The sequence below is a fragment of the Oxyura jamaicensis genome, chromosome 2 (assembly GCF_011077185.1).
Source record: "Oxyura jamaicensis isolate SHBP4307 breed ruddy duck chromosome 2, BPBGC_Ojam_1.0, whole genome shotgun sequence".
Classification (NCBI taxonomy): Eukaryota; Metazoa; Chordata; class Aves; order Anseriformes; family Anatidae; genus Oxyura; species Oxyura jamaicensis.
In genome coordinates this window covers 799,476-819,793 of record NC_048894.1, presented here as the reverse complement: position 1 = coordinate 819,793, position 20,318 = coordinate 799,476, and the positions used below count along the sequence as shown (strand labels likewise).

The 20,318-nt window shown below is 48.4% G+C and overlaps 1 protein-coding gene across 14 annotated transcripts in view; it reads right to left on the bottom strand.

Moving 5' to 3' along the window:
* Positions 1–20,318, bottom strand: part of MAP4 (microtubule associated protein 4) — a 115,267-nt gene that overhangs the window by 38,172 nt on the left and 56,777 nt on the right. For 8 of the 14 annotated variants that reach the window (XM_035319719.1, XM_035319726.1, XM_035319730.1 and 5 more), the window contains exons 5-13: positions 18,957–19,067; positions 18,283–18,411; positions 17,909–17,983; positions 16,409–16,549; positions 14,429–15,046; positions 13,183–13,329; positions 12,230–12,400; positions 10,622–11,088; positions 6,757–10,585 (exon numbers count right to left, since the gene is read on the bottom strand). In XM_035319719.1, the coding sequence (XP_035175610.1) occupies positions 6,757–10,585; positions 10,622–11,088; positions 12,230–12,400; positions 13,183–13,329; positions 14,429–15,046; positions 16,409–16,549; positions 17,909–17,983; positions 18,283–18,411; positions 18,957–19,067 (5,688 nt within the window). The remainder of the gene's footprint in view (positions 1–6,756; positions 10,586–10,621; positions 11,089–12,229; positions 12,401–13,182; positions 13,330–14,428; positions 15,047–16,408; positions 16,550–17,908; positions 17,984–18,282; positions 18,412–18,956; positions 19,068–20,318) is intronic. The other 6 variants (XM_035319731.1, XM_035319732.1, XM_035319725.1 and 3 more) reach the window with 5 other exon arrangements.

Below are 20,318 nucleotides of genomic sequence, written 5' to 3'. Positions count from 1 at the left end.
GCCCGTAGAGCTACCTCAACCCAGCTGGCAGGCTTCGAGTGGCTTTTGCTCGGTTCTTCTTTTAAAAGCAAACATCTACCACCTAGAGAAGAGAGCAGGAAACCCACCCTGATTTAGGGGTTGGTACTGCTGAGCCCGGAGGTGCAGAAGAGATTTCCTGTCGCTGGCAAGCAAAGCCTGCCTCGTGATATCCCCACAATGCAGCCACCACCAACCACCGCTGCTGCCTGATGCTGTAATGGGCTTTAAACAAACGAACTGATCCGCGTTCAATACCTGCGACAGTCAGGAGCAGCAGCGTGCTTAGCTATGAAAACCTCTGAAGTCATTAATATTTCCTCTCTCATTAACGGAGGTAATTCAGAGTTCATGCGCCGAGAGCCTTTCAGCAACTTCATCCTGCCCACTGCACGTTGTCTCCAGACATCCTGTCCCAGTCCTCCCACCACTGCTTTCTCCCAGATATATTATTTCTTGAAATTTCTTCCCATTCTGCCCCGAAGCTACCTTCTCTTCAAGTGCTCAGCTTTCAGCACGACCCAGTTTGCCAACACGTGCAACATGCCGCCGGCAGCCCCGATACCGGAGTTTTGGTCCCAGATCTTCCTTTAAAGTCTTACAGAGCTTAATTTTTCTTACAAATGGTAGGAGAAGGGGTAGTAGGCAATGAAAAACAAGCAGGAAAGGATGAGTGGATGGTCAGAAAACAGGAGGGCTTGGACAGATTTAACGAAAAAAATGACTCAAGTGAGGTAGGGCCCATGCTGAAGAGCAGTTGGGTCACAAGGGCAAGGTAGAGACTTCCAGAAAGGAAGCCCCACCGTTGCCTTTCCCCGTGGTCCAACCTAGAGGAGGACTGAATACTCTTCAAACATCAAATCGGGGGTTCCACAGCTCGGCTCTCCCCCACCTTTCATTCTGTGATGTGGCTGCGAGCTCTCACATGGGTGCTGAGCCGGGCATGGAGATTCACCCAGTGCCTGGAGCTCCTCTCAACCCCTCAGGGGTGAGGCAGCCACGTGTTTCACAGGGGGACACGATGCTTCACCTCCGCACACCCTCCTATTGCCATCATCTCCTGGCCTTTCTTAAAGGTACAGCTGAGACAAGGAAGCTGAGCACATGCAGGGCATGTTTCAGTATGAATATTCAACACCCAGAGTCACTTATCCACGCTGCCCGGATGCTTCTCGGACGTCCCCGGGTGCGAGGACGTCCCTGGGCACGAGGCACCGCGTGCCACAGCGGCTGCGAGGAGCCCCCGGCCCCGCGCGGGTGCTGAGATCACTACGTCGGCGCGTCAGGGCTCCGTACCCGATCTGCAAGCTTCCAGCTCAGCAGATGAATCAGCCTAGCGTTTCTATTTTTGCTTCACTCCCAGAGCTATTACTTATCCCTCCTAATGCCTTTGCTGCCTTTTTTTTTTTTTTTTTTTATTCCCTAATCTAACACAATCGTCTCTGTGCAGTCCTTTGCACTGGTTTCTACGGCAACAGCACTTTCCAGGATGAGCTACTCCTTGCCAGTGTCTCCAGCTAATGTGCTCTCTAATTAAGTGCTATTACCAACAACGGGCGCTGATCAGGCCGACCAGAGCCACCACGGATATGCTCTGACCATAAGAGCCACGACCACAACGCCGCAGTTCACATCGGCTCCTCGGTGAGCTCCGTGCACGACCAGCGGCGACGTCTGGAGCCCAGGGCGCGCCGTCACCCGCTCAAGCCACGTGCCTCGCTTATTCTCATGGCCTGGAAGAAGCCAGAAAGGACGGAAAGGTGAGCCAGGATGTTTAGGATTCTGGCCACTGTAACTTGGACCTACAGGCTTAGCATCTGAACGGTGCGGAGGGTTACCAAACACAGGCTCACGTACAGGGCAGGCTGTTCGCAGCTCAAACCCCATTTAGAACAGAATACTCGAAGATCATCTTCAAAGGTCAGCTAGTCCAACTCCAACTCACTTCAGCATTTAGTATGTTAAAAATCCCAGTGATCAGCCAAAACCAGCACTTAGTGGTTTGGGAGCGGTTCCAACTCAAAATATTACCAGGATTGGGTTATCGTACGGGTGTTTGACAGCGGAAACGGCAAACAGGCAAAGCAAAGTCACAGCAGGGAGCAGTGAACCAGCCGTGTAAGCCAAGACGGACGAGGCTCCCAACTCAGGTATCCCCAGAAGACAAGCAGCCTCCCTAAGGAAATGCATTCGACACTCTAGAGCTGGCAGAATGAGCGGTGGTTCTGCTTCGTTCCCAGCTTTTCTGGAACTTCAGAGCGCAAGGAGTGAGCGGGAACACAAAGAGGAAGAACAGAGCCCTGAGGCGATGGCCAAAGCCTGCGGGTGAGCTCCTGAATGAGGCCGCCCAGTGGCAGCAACAGCCAGGATCAGCACAGCCACGGCCCAAGGCCAGGCAGGAAGAGATGGACGTGTGCAGTTACAGCTGTTCTGAGCATTCCTTAGGACGAACATGTTTGATGTGTTCAACATAAGACAAAGAGGCCTCTAAATACCCAGCATCTGCAAGCTACAGATCTGCAAAATGTCTTCTGAATTTACCTTTTCATTAAGATTAAATCGATACCTCCCCGAAACTTTCTGCAGAAGCGGAATCAAATGCAAGCACACGACTGCTTTTCGGAGGAAAAGCAGATAAGAGCAAATTTCTCTTGTTGCTTCAGAAACACCTTTAGTACTGAGATGAGAACCGGCTGGTGCCATCGCTTGTGTTTCACCTTCTCATATACCTACCTAGGATAACGAGCCGTTTTAATTAACACAACATGATGTTATGCTGACCATTCTAAAAGGCGTTATGAAAGTACCACTCCGTTATTAGCAAGCACTTGTCCGAAACAATTCTGTGATTTTGATTTCGGCTACAAATCCGTACAGTCCACAGCCCCTTCAAGTTCCCGTATCTCATTAGCTCGTATTAGACAAACCCGATTACAGCGTGGGGACCCACAGGAGAACTACAGACACTATATCAACGAAGGGTGGCTGTGGAAATGCTGAACCGATTTAACATTATAATGACAACAGCATAATGCAAACCAGCCAGGGAAAGAAAACAGGGGAAGGGCTTCATCATGGCTGTAAAAGAAAAGCGAACACTGTAATTAAGCAGGGACGGCGTTTCTTGCTGTTAAATGTATCCTATTTGCACACAAGGGATTTAGAGCTGTCAAACTGAGAAATATGTACTGTTACACACCGAGATGGTGCCAACGGAGAGCACCGGTGACTGCTACAAAGACAGCTTGTCATCGGCTCCGCTGAAGGCACGGGGGCTGGAAGGATGCCCGCAGGAGGCGGTGAGATGATTGCCATGGAAGCTTTTGAGGAAAGGGGGCAACTCAGCAGCAGATGACCACCTGGACAGGCCCCTCCGAGCCATGCCTGGGAGAACGACCCCGAAATGTAACTGTCCTGGCCACCAGGCGATTATGCAAGAAGCTCGTTACTCTGCGAGCAGCCAACCTCCCGGCACTACACACCGCAGCAGCAGGCTCATGAACATGGCCTCTTCCCAGAGAGCTTAAACAAATCAAAAACCTTAAGAAGATACAAAATCCAAACCACTGAATCAAATTAACGTGCTGTTTGGTTGGTTGCTTTTTATTTTTTTCCCTTTTTTTTTCTTTTAAATAGACTTTTCTTTAAGGACAGGCTGGAGGAAATATATTTCTGATGTCTCAGTGCTGAAATACAGCTGGAGGAGTAGAGGGATGAGAGCAGTAGATCTGAGGCACACGGCTCAACACTGGATTAAAGAAAACCTTCCATCATTTATTCTGTTTGCCATTCCTCAACATCAGATCTCCAGTCCTGCGTCAGCCAGGGCTCCTGCTTGGAAGCCCTGATTTTAGGACCCTGCTTTTCATGCATAAATTCCAATTTTAGTTTCAATTCCAAACAAGAAGTGGCACAAAGGCTCAGTCGCATTTTAAAGGCTGATAAAGTCTTACACGTTTTGGTTATCATCTCAACTGCCTCCTCCTGACATTCAGGGATATAAAGCAGTTTTCCAGAAGAATCCAGGGAAGTTCTTACATTGGCAGCAACAAAAATGGGAAACTGTAATAAATCCGAAAGATGCACAAAGGATTGAATTCAAATTGCACGAAGGGCTCTGCATCTGATAGCTCTTAACTCTAAACCACAGTCAAAATTAGAAAACACAATTACAGAAGTTTTCAGGCAGAGTTTCTACAAGACGCACACAACTTCCGCCGGGGAGAGAAATCTGCAGCATCACTGTTGCCATGACTCCCAAGGGAGCCGTATCACAAAGCTCGTACCTATTTTAGCAGTTCATACAGGAGCTGATGCACTTAGGAAAGCCATCCTGTTATTCTAGAACAGACAGTGTAAGACACGGGAGCCTGGCTAAAGAGACTGCAGTTTCTCAACTTCAGCAGAAGATTATCCAAAATAACTCCATGCATTAGTCTTATAATACATCGCTGACTGCCCACCAGGGCGAAAAAAATAGCTCATGTGTGCGGATATTCCAACTCGGGATATTCTGTTCTGTGACTCTGTATTCCATGTTGCAAAGTATAGGCTTCACATCGCCCCCTGAGACACAGAGACAAACTGTTGGCCAAGTTCTGGTGCTAGGTAAAGATGGAAAACCTTTGAACAGTTGATCGTTACCTTAGCAGGAGAATAAGGCAGAAAGAATGAGGCTGGAAGTAGAAGCACAGCCCTTGGCCACCAACTTTGTGAAAATTTGCATTATAATATGATCTAGCTCTCTCTGACTGCTTCTCTACCTAGCAAAGAAGCACACATGTTCACGTTTTTAGATCTCAACACCTTCCCTTCACCGACTTCTGTTCCTGACCTGCGTTGAAGCAGCGCGTGGATTTCGTGCCTTGCCCTCGGATGCAGCCTAAGGCACTCGCACACCGGCTGCGCTCACCTTAGGGACTCGGCTTGCATTTTGCTGGCGTTCTGCGGCTCACCAAACAGCTAGAGAGCTACAAGCTGGGAATTGGCTGCAAGGAGAGAGGCCCTGGTAACATATGTGGTGGCTGAGCAGCCCAGAGGCCCGGTGCTGCGCTCACCGGGGCTGCCAGCAGCCGGCTGGGCCCTGCCCGGCACCGCGCTGGGCTGGGGCATGAAGCACCTCAACCAGCATTTCCAAAACAGGCTCGGTCCTTCAGGGCTTCTCTAAGAAATAACAAAAAATCCAGCCGTGGATCTGTGAAGTTCTGAGAGGATGTCAGCTAGTGAAGATTGATAAAGTCCCGCGCAAACTTAGGCCGGGCCTGTTCACAGATGCGGAGTGTGTGCCCCCAGTTCACTGACAGGTTACACAGCTGGCTCTCAACTAGGAATCCTTCAACTAATTACACAATTTACCTTACTAATCACACAATTTTCTCGAATATTTACCTGTAAAATATTCAGGAAGAGCTTTTCTTTGTTTGCATGGATCTCCTACTAGAATAGCACTCCCTTAAACCCAGCAGTTAGCAAAGGAAAGTTAAGACTTCTGGCAGGTGATGGAAAGCCTCTAAAGATTTTTATTTTTTAATTTTTCAAAGACGATGCTGTCTTTAGCTTTCCCCTCACTCTGTATCGTCATGCACCAAAGAACATCACTTCTGCAGGCACAAGTTCATGCAGAGAACACCACTTCCACCAAAATAGAACTACTTCAGGTTATGCAACACTCATTAAAATTACAAAACCTCTCAAAAACCTGACCAGCATGTTAAGGCGCACTTGAGCTCGATGTTTGTTAAGTTAGTGGCTGCATCATGCAAACTGGCAGCAAGGAACTCCACAGAAATGGGAACAAACTTTCATGCCCGATGACGAGGCAGAAAATCGGAGCGGCCCAGCACATCTCGGCGATGGCTGTCAGGGCAGGCCCCGGTTCTTTCTGAGGAAGGCTTGGACTGAGCAGAAGTACAAGGGTATTATAGTAAGGATACAGCTGATATATATACTCTCTCTTTTAAAGGTCCTATGAATTTCCTTTTGTTCTGTGAAATTAATCCCATCTCATCCTGTGAGAACGGGGGGCTGTCCCCTGGTCAACAGCCGGGGTGAACAGCCCCAGATGCTTACCAGCACCTCCACAGGCTCAGCAGAGACAGCCCCAAAGCCTGTCAGTCCAGCTCGTGTTCCGTTACACTCTGCTTTCGTAAAGATTATTACTCTAGGAGGAAGCACGCTTTACAGGCTTAACAGTTCGAGGTATGGCAAGATGAAGTCACTAAGCGACTGCAGGAGGAAAAGTAGATGGTGCAGGTAGCCTCTTGTAGCGTTGGAGGCTCAACACAGTCGAGAACATTTCCTACCACAGGAATACCCAAATCCCTGCCCTCCGGCAGCACACGGTGCTACTTAGTGACCGCGATGATTCACGGCTGCGTGACTGCCTCTCGTCTCCGATGACAAGAAGCTAACGTAACCTAACACCAAAAAGTGCAAGTTTACTTCAAAAAGTTATGTACAATGTGTATGTAAAATCGACTCTGAATGAGTAAAACAAATAATCAAGGTCTGGAACTTAAACCAAACTGTCAATCCTTCGGAGTTTGGGAATTAGCACTGTGAGACAGGCAAGCAGAACTGACAGCCTTTTAAGATCAGCCAAAAACCCAGTCATGCCACACTCGCTTGTGCCACATAGGATTAACGATTACGAACTCATGCCAACGCACTGACAAATAGCAAGGTCTTGCACGCAAGCTGCCTGGATTACTGCTGCTAGCTCCAATCACAAACACACACCTTTTTCTTGCCTCTGCCGGCTTATACCAGTGGCTCTCAGCTGCTTTGGTCTCTCCTGGTCTTGAGCAGCAGACCTGGCTGGTAGAGTCGGCACCCCTCTGGACTTTGTGGGTCTCATGTAGCCTTTCAGCTGTTCTGTTGCTTTAACTCTCTCTTTCTTTGCCTCCTTTCCAGCTTTTTGTTCAGATTCCTCTTCATTTTCTTTAATTGTGTCTTTATCTCCCGCAGCCTTCGATGCTGGGCCATCCTTCAGGTGAGCAGCATCCTCTTCTGCTGGGCGAGGATGAGCTTCGCTGTTACCTTCAGGACTGACTTGGGTTATTTGGGCAGCTGGTAGATTTACACCAGCTGCCTCTGCTTCAGCTGCTTTCTTGTCCCAACTGCCCGGGCACTTCGCTGAGCCCTGCTCTCTAATCCTGCCTCCATCCAACCCAACCTCTTCGGCTTTCTTCTCCACCAGAGCTTCCACCACCTGCGATGTGGCTGCGTCTGCCTTGCTCTCTGGTATTGCCGTGCCCTTCTCTCCAAAAGAGACATTTTCTTCTAGTTTCTCTGTCCCTTTGGCACCTAGGGGAGCTGGGCTGTGTTTGGTACCTGCCACCTTCTGAGGAAGGTCAGAGGAAGTGTTGTCAGTGATTTGCTTTTTGTCGGTGGTTTTTATTTCTTTATCATCGACCTTTGCCACAGGAGAAAGGTAAATTTCATCCTGTTTTGATTTAATGTCCTGTTTAACTGAAGGATCCGGAGAAAGTGCTTTACCTGCCTCAACACCACCCTGGGAAGCAGTCTCTTCAGTTTTATCATTCTCTTTCTTTGAAAGCTGTTTTCCAGGCTCCTCATGTTTCAAATTGTCTGGTTTCTCAGGAGTTTTCTGTATCTGGATCCCCTCCTTAGCACTAGGCCCAGGCTCTTTGCTGCTCTTCTCTGCCGTCATCTCAGGAGAAGGAAGCTCCTTAGCTCCTGTACCTCTCTCTGTGTGCTTTGGGAAGCCAGAAGAAACATTGCCAGTGTCATCAGGGCCCCGTACTGCAGCCTGAGCAAAGGATTCAGGGTAGTTTCCTTTATTATTCCAAAGCATTTGAGGCCCGATGGGAAAACCTTTAATATTTCTGTTTTCATCTACAAAATCCATTTCTTCCATTCCATATTCCATCTCAGGTCCCATGGGAGGCAGCACTTTACTCTTGTTCATTTTTGTCTCTAGAAAAGCAAGCTGCTCAGGGGCATTTTTAGACTTTTTACTTCTTCCCTCACTACCTCTCTTTTTAGATCTATCAGTAGCTGTGGCCGAGCTGTGATCTGACACTGCTGGGTGCTCTAGAATAGGAAGTCCAACCCCAGTGCTACCAGGAGCAGGACTTTCTGCTTCAGATTTGGCAGATGTCTCCTTGTCAGGAAGAGGAAACATCTCTGCACCTGCTTTGGGCTCCAGAAGAAACGACTGCTCCAAGCTAGCCTCCACCTTTTTGCATTTCTCTTTATTATTTGTGCTCAATTTTTCTGGCTCCAGAGGTGCAGCAGGAGCTTGTGCTCTACCTGTATCAGACGGGTCATCTAGCAGACTCACTAAAGTCCTGAAATCATTCTCTTTGTCCTTAGACTGAGTTTGTTTAGTATTTCCCACCTCTCTGCCTACAGCAGGGATGTTATCCGGACCCGCTGCGGCAGACTGCTCAGGACTATTTTCAGCCTTTTTGCCTCTCATTTCTCTACCTTTTTTCTTAGGCTTGTCTGTCACCAGGTCCCTGATGGGACCGCATGCCGTGGCTGCATCTGCCCCGTGCTCCAGCAGAGGCTCAGCTGTTTTCACATCTAGTTCCTTACCTTTAGTACCGGGCCAAGTCTCTTTAGTGCTGGCTGTTTCTGGCTCTGCTGTCTCTGTTTTAGGACCTGAAAGAACTGGCTGGTTAGAGGAACCTTTCCTATCACCACCCTCTTCTTCAGGCTTTTCTAACACCTCTTTGGCTATTCCTGTCAGGTTCTCCAGCAAAACCTCTCTTTCCAAATCAGATGCCTTATCTTTATCAAAGGTCATTTCCTTTGTTTTTCCAGCCACCTTCTCTTTGTTTGGAACACTGCTTGCTCCCACCCTAGTGTCCATTTCAGCTGACTGCCCATAAGAACTTTTTTCGCTTTTTTTCCTTTTCCCATCACTGCTTCTCTTCCTAGGTTTGTCTGGCATGAAGATTGCATCAGAATCTGTCACAACGAATTCACCTGGAGAAGTAAGTCCAGCCTCCTTGCCTTTAGCCATCGCGTTTACCTCCTTGGTTGTGCTGATTGTGTCAGCCATGGCAAGATGCTTTCTCTCATCTCTCCTACCCTCCAGAAAGAACGGTTGGTCTAAAGCAACCACAGCAGCCGCTTCACTTTTTCCAACATTTTCTTTAGGCCTCTCTGGTTTTAGTTCAACGGGCCTCTGAATTTTAGTTCCCTCCGATACATTCTCCTGAAAGCACCCAGCACTACAGCCTCTCTCGCCACCCCTATCACTGACTTCCTCGGTTTTATCAGTCTTGGCAGGAAGACCACTAAGGTCCATCTTACTCTCAAGAAAAGGCTGCTGGAAAATACCTTTCTCACCTTTTTTACTTTTTCCATCACTACCTCTTTTTTTTGGCTTGTCTGCTGTTTTTGCAGGGTAGGTTTGTGCACTGGCTGACGGGTGTCCTCTTGTAGGAAACCCAGGCTCCCTGCCCTTATCAGAGCAACTTGCTTCTTTTATGGTCTCCTCTGCCTTCACTCCATCAGCAGCTTTGCCTACATCCTCCAAAGCAGTTACCTGCTCAGGGGAACTTTTGTTTTTTTTGACTTTCCCTTCACCACGCTTTTTTTTAGGTCTGTCCATCCCATGAGCAATACTGAGATCTTTTCCAGTCTGCTGCTCTAACGCAATAAATCCGTCCCCTTTGTTTTTATCAGGGGAATCTGCTACTCCAGCTCCGTCTGCTGCTTCAGCAGCAGCAGCGGGATGTTTGGCTGCATCAGGCTTAGCTGCTAGAAGAAACGGCTGCTCTGGAAAACTGTCAGCCCTCCTGTTCTGCAGAGAAGTAACTTCCTCGGGTTTTTGCACCACTAACTGTGTAACGGGCATTTTAGTAGTATCTGCGGGCGTCTTCCATGTTCCCTCTGAAGTACTAAAGCCAACTGCCATGCGCTTGTCAGGGGACACTGGCTTGGTTTCTTCAGCTGCCGCTGGCTTGTCAGGAGGCTGGTTTGATGGGGCCACAGCCCCTGGAGGAGCAGGCTCTTGGAAGGATTCGTTTTCAACCCCTTTGCTTTTTTCGCAGCTACCTCTTTTCTTCGCTGCTTCTTCCAGTGACCCACTGGGAGTCTGACGGCGGACAGCGTCGCTGGATGCTTCACGCCTGGGAGATACGCACTCAGCTTCCTTCTCCTTGTAAGAAAGGAGGGTTGCTGAAGGCTTGACCTCTAAAGGAGTTTCTACTTTGCTTACATTGATGGCTTCTGAAAGAGAAGCCTGCAGGCCAGCACATCCTGACTCGTCAGACCCCCTCTTCTCATTTTTACCAGGAAAACCTCTTTCCACAGGCTTGGTCAGCACCTTTGCTGTAGCAGGTTCCCCCGGCTTAGTCTCACCTCCCTGCTTCAGGGGAACCTGTTTTCTCTTCCCTTTGGAGTGCAACATCCAGCTGTCACCTCTCACGTCTTCTGTTGGCATGAAGTCTCTATTTTTTGCTGGCTCAAATGGCATGCTGCTTTTCTGGGCCTGCAGTCCCGGTGCCGGCACTGAGAAGGCATTTGGATCATCCAGGATGGGACTTCCAGTTATTATTTTAGCATCCTTTGGCACATCTGAAGCTCTGTTTCCTGAGGCAACGGACTGCTCTTTGTGAACTTCGGCGGGCATTATGGGGCCACCACCTGGTTTTTGCAATTCACCACCAACTGGAGAATTTTTAGGAGCTCTTGAGACTGCTGTGTTTTCATCCCAGAACTCCATTGCTCTTGGCAGCTGGTTTCTCTTTTGTTTTGGTTTCTTTTTCTTTTTCTTCACAACAGCCAGAGAACCTTCCCAGTCCCAGCTCTCCCTGGGTGCATCTCTGCAGCTCTCCACAAGCTCTGGCAGCGCACCGGACGGCTGCTCGGTTGCCTTTTTATGTGAAACCCTAGTGCGAGGGGATGCTCCAGCAACAGATCCAGGCTCCGCTACCGACCAGGGGTCTACTCTGGGGTCAGTGCTCTTCTGCTGTGGCAGACCTATTTGCCGTTCCTCTGGCACATCTGCAATAGGCACTGCTGCAGGTTTTGCTCTGCCAAACCTGCGGTCACTTGATTTGTTAGCTTGCCTTATTTGTGCAGTAGGTAGACCTGGAATACAGGAAGCCTGCTCAAACATCAAAGCAACTATTTGCTTTTAAAAATATATTATATATATATATGTAAATGTGATTTTAGCCATCTAAACCAATCCATACAGTCACATATGCAGAACTTCCCAGCACCGATACCACGCTAATTCTAAATCCACCTCAGCGTGGCTGGGATAGGCATTTACACACAAACCCTATTTCAACTATTCCCAATAAATCCGCCAATGCTATTTAAAAATCCATAGTTCCTGACACATGCTCTTACCCCAACACAAAGCAGCGGTTCTGGTAAGGCAGTGTTAGCTTTTTTTAGAAGTGCATTAAGGATCCATTTTGTCTCAGCAAGACAAGGCAACGCACACTTTTTCTCTCCCTAACTGGCAACCTTCCCAAGTGCAAAACCAGAGGTTTAGTGGAAAGATGAGACTGGGGAAGAGAGGAGGGGCGCAACGGGAGGGGGGAGCAGAAGAGCCAGGTTCCCCACAGCACCCACAGTGGAAGCAGTGGAAGGCAGAGCCTCCGTCGCAGAAGTCATTTGCTGTACTCGGTTACAGGCAGGGCTAGGTTTCCTTAGCTACAAGCCACCGATTTTAAAGAGCATCAGTCATTTGTCAGTTCGCCCTGGCCCACAAATCAGCCTCCAGTCGCAAATGTAAGCAGTAACAGCTCTTTGGAGAGGCTGGGTTAGTGGAGCAGGGGAGAAAAAAAAAGATCCCATTTTCCTTTGGTAATTACAAAATCCAATTTGGAAGGAGGCCTTCGCTGGGAATACTGCAGTAAGAATTAATGGTCCTTTTTAATACCAGGATAAAATAAAACAGCAGTGGTAATGGCGAAAAGATGGTGAGCTTTTATATTCTAAAGCAGGAAAGATAGAAGCTAGTACCAGTGAGAAAGTAACGGCAGCAAGCGTATTTGGGCTTTTAGTCCTGTGAACAGGAAGGGGAAAAGATTATTTCAGAGCGCAGGGATTAGAGGCGAAGTGCAAGCAGAATCACCGATGAATGCAAAGAACTGCCCGGCTGATTGGTGCAAAAACAATTTTTGCTTGCTCAGGTGGCAAAGAAGTCAAGGGGAAAAGGTGAACAGTTCCCAGAGGACATTTCCATTCTAAGACTGAATTAGTATTTCTATTCTACCTGTAGGTTCCTGTAGAGCTTTTTCTTGCTGGGGTTGTGCATGCTCGATATGGTTGTGTTCAGCCTGCTCCTTTTGTTCCTCTGTAACAGTAACATCCACAGTAGTAACAGGTTTTTCTGGAAGGAGGTCTTTATTTTCTAGTGCAACAACTTCTTTTGCTTCTACTGGAACTGAAATATGAAAGTGGAAAAGAAATGAAATGAAATACAAAAAATATGAATAGAAGACTTCAGTTCTTATGAGTACGGGTAACCAGCAGTTTAAAAGCAAGCCCTTGGAGAGGCTACAGGTTCCATCTTATTTTTAATAGGGATGAAGTTTGTACGATTTGTTTGCCTACCATGTATTACCTCCTCACAACCCCATTTGAAGAAGCGGTTTTCTATTTTGCCTGCCATGCGAAAGTAAAGGTAAAGCATGAGGCAAAGACCAGCTCGGTGCTTACGGTCACAGTGAGGCTGTCAATTAAGAAAATCAAAGCAATGCTAGAATATCCTCCAGTAGCAGTCTGCGGCCCCTACCTAATGTTAGTCGTCTCGTATTGCTATGTTTTAGAATCTATTCATACGGACACTACAGAACTCCTAGCTACACAATTATAACACGTTCTAAGTGGTAAAACAATCACATCGGAGAACAGCTGTCTTTTAAAAATTTAAATGAGATTGATTACATAAAGACAAAGATTGTGAGAGATGCTGGTAAAACAAATCTGGATGAGGAAGAAAAAGGCAAGTTACGTGATGCTCATTGCCGAGGTTAAGGCGAGCACCTCGTTATAACACAGTCCCCACGTCTGTACGTGTCTGTAACCTTCGTGAGGTTAAATCTGTGTTGCTTCGTCCTTCGTAAGGACAGGAGAAGAGTGTGAGAAAGAATCTGGGTGCTTGGGAAGAAGCAGCCGAGAGCAAAGCGCTTGCTGCAGCTTTCTGCTGTGGTTTGCATTTCTCACCTGCTGCTTCTGGAAGATGGTTTGTCTGTTCTGGAAGACGATCTTCATGGTGGCTGGGAGGTGGAATACTGTCTTTGGCTTTCTCTAACGGAAGATCAACACAAGCCTCTGGGCCTTTCAGTTCTTGTTCCATGCTTGCAGGTGCTTCTGGAAACACAATGTAGAGAATAAAACTTCATTTTTTTAATTTAGATGAGATTAAGCAGGGTAAAATTACATCCTTGCCTCATTCTTGTTTTCCTCGGGAAACCAGAGGTTTTCTTCACTTTCAAAACAGTGATAACCTGCTTTGTAGCATCACTTTCTAACAGCTCTCCCCTCCTGAAAACTTAAGTGCTCTTCTAAAGGAAATCTTCTGGTGTTGGCTGGTGTTTGCTCTTTCATTCCCCCACCTATGCCCTTCAGTTACTACATTCTAATAAGGTTTTTCTTTTGCTAAAATTTCTCTCCCTTGACATGTATTCTTATCATTAAACCAAAGAATATTAGAAGGTTAAAAAAAAGGAAAAAGAATTTCTTATTACACAGAACTCTTTCTACAGTCAAGCACCACACGCTGGGTCTGCCCAGTGCTGCTTGCTGTAGTGACTGCCATGTCTTCAGAAAGGAAAGTGTCCTTGGAGAAATCCACTCAGCACAAAAAATCCTTTGTCCACCACAGGGAAAAAGCAAAACGCTGGCCACCCTGAATCGATGCCCGTAGTCATTCCAAGGAAATGGCACAACATCACCAACAAAGCCTATCAGTCTCCTCAGAAACTGTTTTCAAGATAAGAAGCTTTGTTCAAAAACAGTGTCCTACGGCATCTGTGGAAATTTCTGTACAGGATAATGATGCAAAAATTAATAACATGGATGACCTAGAATGTCTCTATGGCTGTCCTAAAAAAAAGAAAACAAAAAACCCCACAGCCCTGTAAAGAATGCCAAGTCCTTAAAAAATCATTAGGTTATTCTGGTTTCATATTTTATAAGTGAAAACTCCTTGTGAAGTTCTTCCTCTGCCTGTATCTTGTCAGTGGAGCTGTGCTCTACTTAAGATTCTGATGTGCCTCGCATTTAAATATCTTAGCTACTAACAAAAAGTGTTTTTGATGTGACAGCCTTACTACAAGTGTACAGCCCTGTAGTAGTCACTATCCACTACCAGGATTGTTGCTGCTGGTGCCGTGCCAGCTTCGAGTGGCCTTTGCACGCCACTTGCTGCGTTATTTCAAGCCTGAACGAAGCTTTCAGATAAGCTCACCTGCAGGAGGCTCACGGAGGGGTGATTTGCCGTGCTCAGCAGAAGACTCAGGTGTTATCAGCTCTTCAGGTGTAGCAGCCTTGGTGTCAGCTGCAGGGACAGACTTAGCTTCTGAGGCAGAGACAAAACCTGAATCCACAGCAGGAAAAGGCTTGGCTTCTGCAACAGGAGCAAACCCAGACTCCAGAGCGTGCAGGTGGTTAGCTTCTGCTGGAGGGGCAAACTCCAAATCCACAGCATGACGAGACTCAGCGTCTGCTGCTGGGCTAAATGCCAGATCCATAGCATGGTGAGAGTTGGTGTCTGCTGCCGGGGCAAATCCTGCGTCTGCCGCTGGGGCAAACTCCAGCTCCACGGCGTGATGGGACTTCGAATCTGCTGCTGGGTTCAAGCCGGTGTCCGCCACTGGGGCGAACGTGGCATCGATACCATTAGGAGGCTTGGCTTCTGGGGCAGGAGCAAACCCCACATCCACAGCCTGAGGAGGCTCTGCTTCTGCTGCAGGTGCAAATCCAGCATCTGCAGCTCGGGGAGGCTTGGTGTCTCCTGCAAGGATGGCCCCAGCTTTTTCTGCAGAAATGGACGTGACATCCGAGGCAGGAACACACTCTGCATCTGCTACAGAAGAACAGATTGCAGGAATCAACAAAAAGGAACAAATGGAAAAGCCCGACGGTGCAGTTTATGGCTAGAGAGCGGCTTTCCCTTGCCCTCTTGGGCCTTTTCAGCAGCACTCACTCCCCCTTCCACTCCGCTCAGGTTGCACTGCTCTTGCTGACAGATTGCTCAGTGCACCCAAGTGCATCCCCTCCTCCGGCCTCCAAAGCCTTGCTTTGTATCCGTGGCTACAGCACCAGACATCCGCCTGCTCCTAGCCTACAGCCGCCAAAAGATGCGTTGTTATTGTTTAAAATCTGACGCTACAGAGCTGGCGAGAGACCAGAGCTGGTAGATCCACTGCGAGCAACAGATGCCAACGGAACAGACACCAGAACCCTCATGAGGTTTTTTCACTGTACAGGAGACGAAGACTTTGGGTGTCACCTTTAGGAGCGTGGCAGCGTATTCCAACAACTGACAGAGCCCTGAAACGTTCCAGAGCCACACGCACTTCATTTCAAACGTTGTTTACGCTGTCCGTGGGCAGGACAGTGCCACAAGTCAGGCAGAAGCAAGGGCACCACTGATACAGAAGGCACTGCCACCCAGTGAATCGCCAGCTGCCCTTTATCCTCTCAAACTTGGCCTCATTCACGCTTTACATCATAGCTACTAAAAGCCCAGCTCTTTGTTTCAAACTAACATTCAGATTCCAGCTGTCTATAGGCAAATTTTACCAATTATCCGAAGCCAGAAGCACTGGCTGTTGCACCCCCCTGCCAAACACTGGGAAATATGTTAAAAAGATATTTAATAAGCTGAAAAACGAGAGAAATTAGAAAAATGGTAAAAGTCCCTTCCAAAACTGCGCTTCAGGGTGTATGAAGATAAAAGCAATGCTCCACTGAACCAAACCAAGTGCTTTCTGTTTGTTTCTTTGAAGGATTTCGATCTTACAGAGGATAAGATGGAGAAGAAATAGTTACGTGCCGTGAACCTCCTGCTGTCTATAAATAGGTCAAAAACGCTGTTTTAAAGTCTCTTTATCTCTTTTAAAACAGAGTTTTAAGGTGTTCATAGACAGCAGGAGACTCATGGCATAACCATGTCCTTGACACACCCTAACGTTGTCAGGAGGTGACACCTGGAGAAATTCTGATTCTTTACTAACCATTATATCTGACTGTGACCGAAGAGATGAAAAGCCTAGCCGACTTGCTCTTTCTCACCAACACAATCCATATGAACCTTCAGTTATGATGGAGATTGTTAATACCTTGCTGGTTGTTCTTCAGAGACCATCGCATGGCTTTCCACTACTACAGCTTGCTCATGACGGGTCTAAAACCAGCACCAGTCGTGAGACAAGGGCAGCTTTACCTGGTATGTCACCTTCTGATGCATCAGTAGCTTCAGCCCCTTCTGGGGATGCTGTTATTGCAGTAGGAACAAAATCAGGAGTCACTGCCTCCGGGCTTTCTGGCAAATTTGGCTTTTTTGCTTCAGTCACTGTGGGGGGCACTGGGCATAGAAAATGAAGTTTGATTAAGCACTCGGAAAGATCTCAGCACACAGCTTTATCTTCTGGACTTGCCAGGATTTGAATCACCCTCCCTAGGTGCTGCCCACTCCGTGCTGACTGCAGCGAGCCTGATGAGCAAGCTCCCCCACTGCAGCACCTCGGTGGGGTAGGACAGAGGCAGAACCTGTTTGCATGGTCTGCTTCAGAAAAACGACCTGTGCAACAGCTAAGAAAACGTCTGTATCCTTAGGGAAGCAATTCCTGAAACAAAATCCAGGAAGGTCCAGCTACAAAGCATCCCTGCCCTACCCTGGAACCTAGGTGGAGCCATGAGCTCTAAACACAGCACCTACCCACGATCCGTGTTAAACTGCTCTCTTCTTGGCTCGTTCGCCAAGATCAGCAATAAAGATCCCATGGCAGGTCAAATATCGTAATACATCGATCTATCAATATATGCAACCGCACCGCAAACGCGTCCTCCTCAGTGGAGCTTCAATGCTTTAACTGTAGCCACAGTCTCAAGATGATTGGGCGCAGTATGCAGGCTTGCAATTAGAATTTAATTTAAAATTCTGCTGGTTATGCATGAGCCAGAACTATGTTTGTTGGTTCCCTCAGCTGCACTGGTCCTCGGAAGGAGTAAGCATGAGCACTCTGACATATTAAAGTCAGCAGATTTGACTCTAGTGTGTTCGAAGACCAGGGCTCCTGAAAGGAGCAAAGTTCCAGTTTTACAGACTTGATTTTCTAGAGTAAATTTTATTTACCCTATTTATTACTTTGGAGTCACGTAATGCTGGAACAGATACCCCAGCTGGAATTCACGGTACCCTCAGTGGTACAAGAGAAGCTCAGAACGGAGATGCAGTCTGGAGTCCACCAAGCTCGCTGCTACCAGGGTTATTCTGCACACGTCTGCAGCTGCAACTTTAATTCCCCATAGCCCATGAAGGGCTTGCTTACCCCCATGCTTTCAGTGGGATGAGGTCCAGCGATATGATATGCCCAAAAGGGCACACCACTGGTTTATACTAAGAGCTGGGCTTGGAAACGCATACATTAAATTTGTCACCCTAAATAAGAAGGTAAACGGTGTGCATAATGCAGGGTTACCCCATCCCTTACGACACTAAACCTGAAAATGTGTGTTAAGTAACATTTAAACCACACATTTTTATTCTGTTAATTTGAGAACCAGAAATACTGCTTTTCTTGGTCAGGTCCCACCTCACTCCAGTACTGCCTTCTGTTTCTTGAAAAGGCACGGGGCCAGCAGCTCTGCTTCTGCTGCTCAGGAGCTCTAGGAACGAGAGGAACTAGGCAGTTCCTGCAGACTAAGTCGAAACTGTTTTTACCTGATGGCTCAACAAAGAAAGAGGCATCTGGTCCCTTCACATCATGCTGAGCTCCCATCCAATGTTCTTCAGGCACTACGGAAAAGCACATTTAGTCCTGTCACAGAGCATCACAGGGCTTGGAAAAGCCCTCCAAGCTCATCTGGCCTGACCACCCCCTACCACCAATGTCACCACCAAACCCTGTCCCCAAGCACCACGTCCAACCTTGCCTTGAACACCCCCAGGGACGGAGACGCCACCACCTCCCCGGGGAACTTCCTTTAGGACTTCTTCAAGATTTTTTAGGACTCATACATGAAGAATTTCCAGCCGCACACCCTTCAAAGCCAGCTACCGAGACAGACAGCAATGGCAAACCGTCTGCTTCTCACCTGCGTTGTCTTGCAGAAATTCTGCAGCTGAGTCCAGGCCCATGAAGGCTGATGGGTCTAGAACCTCCGCAGGACAATAGGGGGATCCCAGGAAAGGTTGTTCAGGTACCATCATAGATCCATGCGGTGCTAACGAAATAAAAGGCCGTTTGTCAGTCATCATTTGCCATTTGCCATTTTCGGTAACGTTTGTAAGCAACTCTCCCAAGCAGTTCCCTTCACAAGCCGCATTGTGACCCTTACGTCTGATTTTTTGCAACAAGGTAAGACAGCGAATACATCCAAACTCTTTGCCTTTTGCCTTCTGCTTCTGCTCCCAGGGATTCTCGTTAGTAGCCACTCAAGCTGCAATAGCCTGAACACCGAAGTGGAAAAAGTTCCTGCAGCTTTGGTCGTTAGCCACGAAGACAAGAGCCGTTAGTAACCCAAGCCCCAGCTCAACTTGTCTAGGTGCCCCATCTCCTCCTGCCCAAATACGCTTAAAAACAAACAAACCAACACAAACCACAGAAAACCTTCTGGGAAGCAGCTACCGGAATGCCTTTTAGGCACAAAGCACGGGAAGAGATGATATGGTCTGGGCACTTAGCAGCTTAACAGCTTTCAGTACGTGAAGGTCGATGCAGAAGGCACCACAAAGGACCACCAGGGACAGATGTGGAGGAGGAACTCACCGTGGATGTCTGTGGAAGTGTCAGCGTGGTCCGTGAAGAGCTGCACATTCCTCATGTCAGCAGGAAAGGCCAAATCGGGGAGGTTCTCCCCTCGGTGCATGCCGAAGGGGTCTGAGGGGACACAAAACGAGGCCGGCGTTACCGCACAGTCGAGGATACGACGTGCCACAGGGTTATTTCAAAACAGCCACGGGATGACCCCAACCCCAGCACCGCTGCGATGCAACGGCAGAGCGAAGGACTTCCAAGGGAGAGCTGCTTGCAAGACTATTCATGGAGGACAAACGCCTCCCTGATTAGACGTTACGCCCAACAGCGAAACACGGCTGCGCAGACCGCACGGGAGGGAAAACTGCCTGAAATGTAGATGCTAACAGTCGCACGAAGAACCCGTCTCCTCCTGCAGTTTGTAAGATGGGTTGCTGGCCGAAACCCGTCCCTCAGAGAGCAGCCAGCCTCGCTGACAGGAGGATGAAGAAAAGACGACCCCCCCGGGGGTCGGCCACTGGGCCTTACTACAGCCGGGAAGGAGCCGTGGCGCTCCCCTCGCAGACGAAGTGTCCTGAGGTTTACAGCCCCTGGCGGTGTTTTGTGACCAGTGGTTTCCAGCACATCTCACCAGCTTGGGCCAGCCGCTCCGTCCCTCCCCAGGGGGGCACGGCCCTGCGATGGGAAGCTCCGACAGGAGGCTTCGAGCCCTGCCAAGGGCCTTTCCTCCCGGCTCCCCGAGAAGGTGGGGGCGGACCCCGAGTTCCGAAGCGGCTGCCACAGGCTGATGTGCAGACACCACGCAGATTTCTTGGGGTTAAGCACAATTAAAAGGGATTCAGCTGAAGGCTTCTTGTTGTCTCTCGTCTGACGTGCTAGTTCAGGGGACGACAGCAAAGCCGCGAGTGTTCATTGTGCTTCCAAATGCCAGCGCTGGGTGAGCAGCACGGATTCTTTGAGGAATCTCTCGGCCTGGTTGAGATCCCGAGACAATGCCTTGCTTCAGAGTAAATCTTAGAAAATGGTAATTTCAAGCTGTTTACTACAGCGCTACCGAGACTGTAACTGCCTTTTCCCAAGTCAGCAGAACCGAAGAAGCATTGCTGCTTTGTGACGTGATGAAGCCAGACAAACGCTAAGGATCTCAGAAGGTGTTCTCCAGGCAGCCGGAGCAAAGATTGACAAAACACTTCGGAAAAGTTCTCAGAGAGACACAGCTCGAGTTGGCTGCTGATCCTGGCCCCCTAAAGGCACGTTTCTTTAGGTCGATGAGAGATGCAGCTCTGTGTTCAGCGATTTGCCTGTGCTTCCAGGAACGAATCACGGGACGCTCCCGACTGAGAGCCTCACGGCATTGTAAGGCTCACAGGGAAC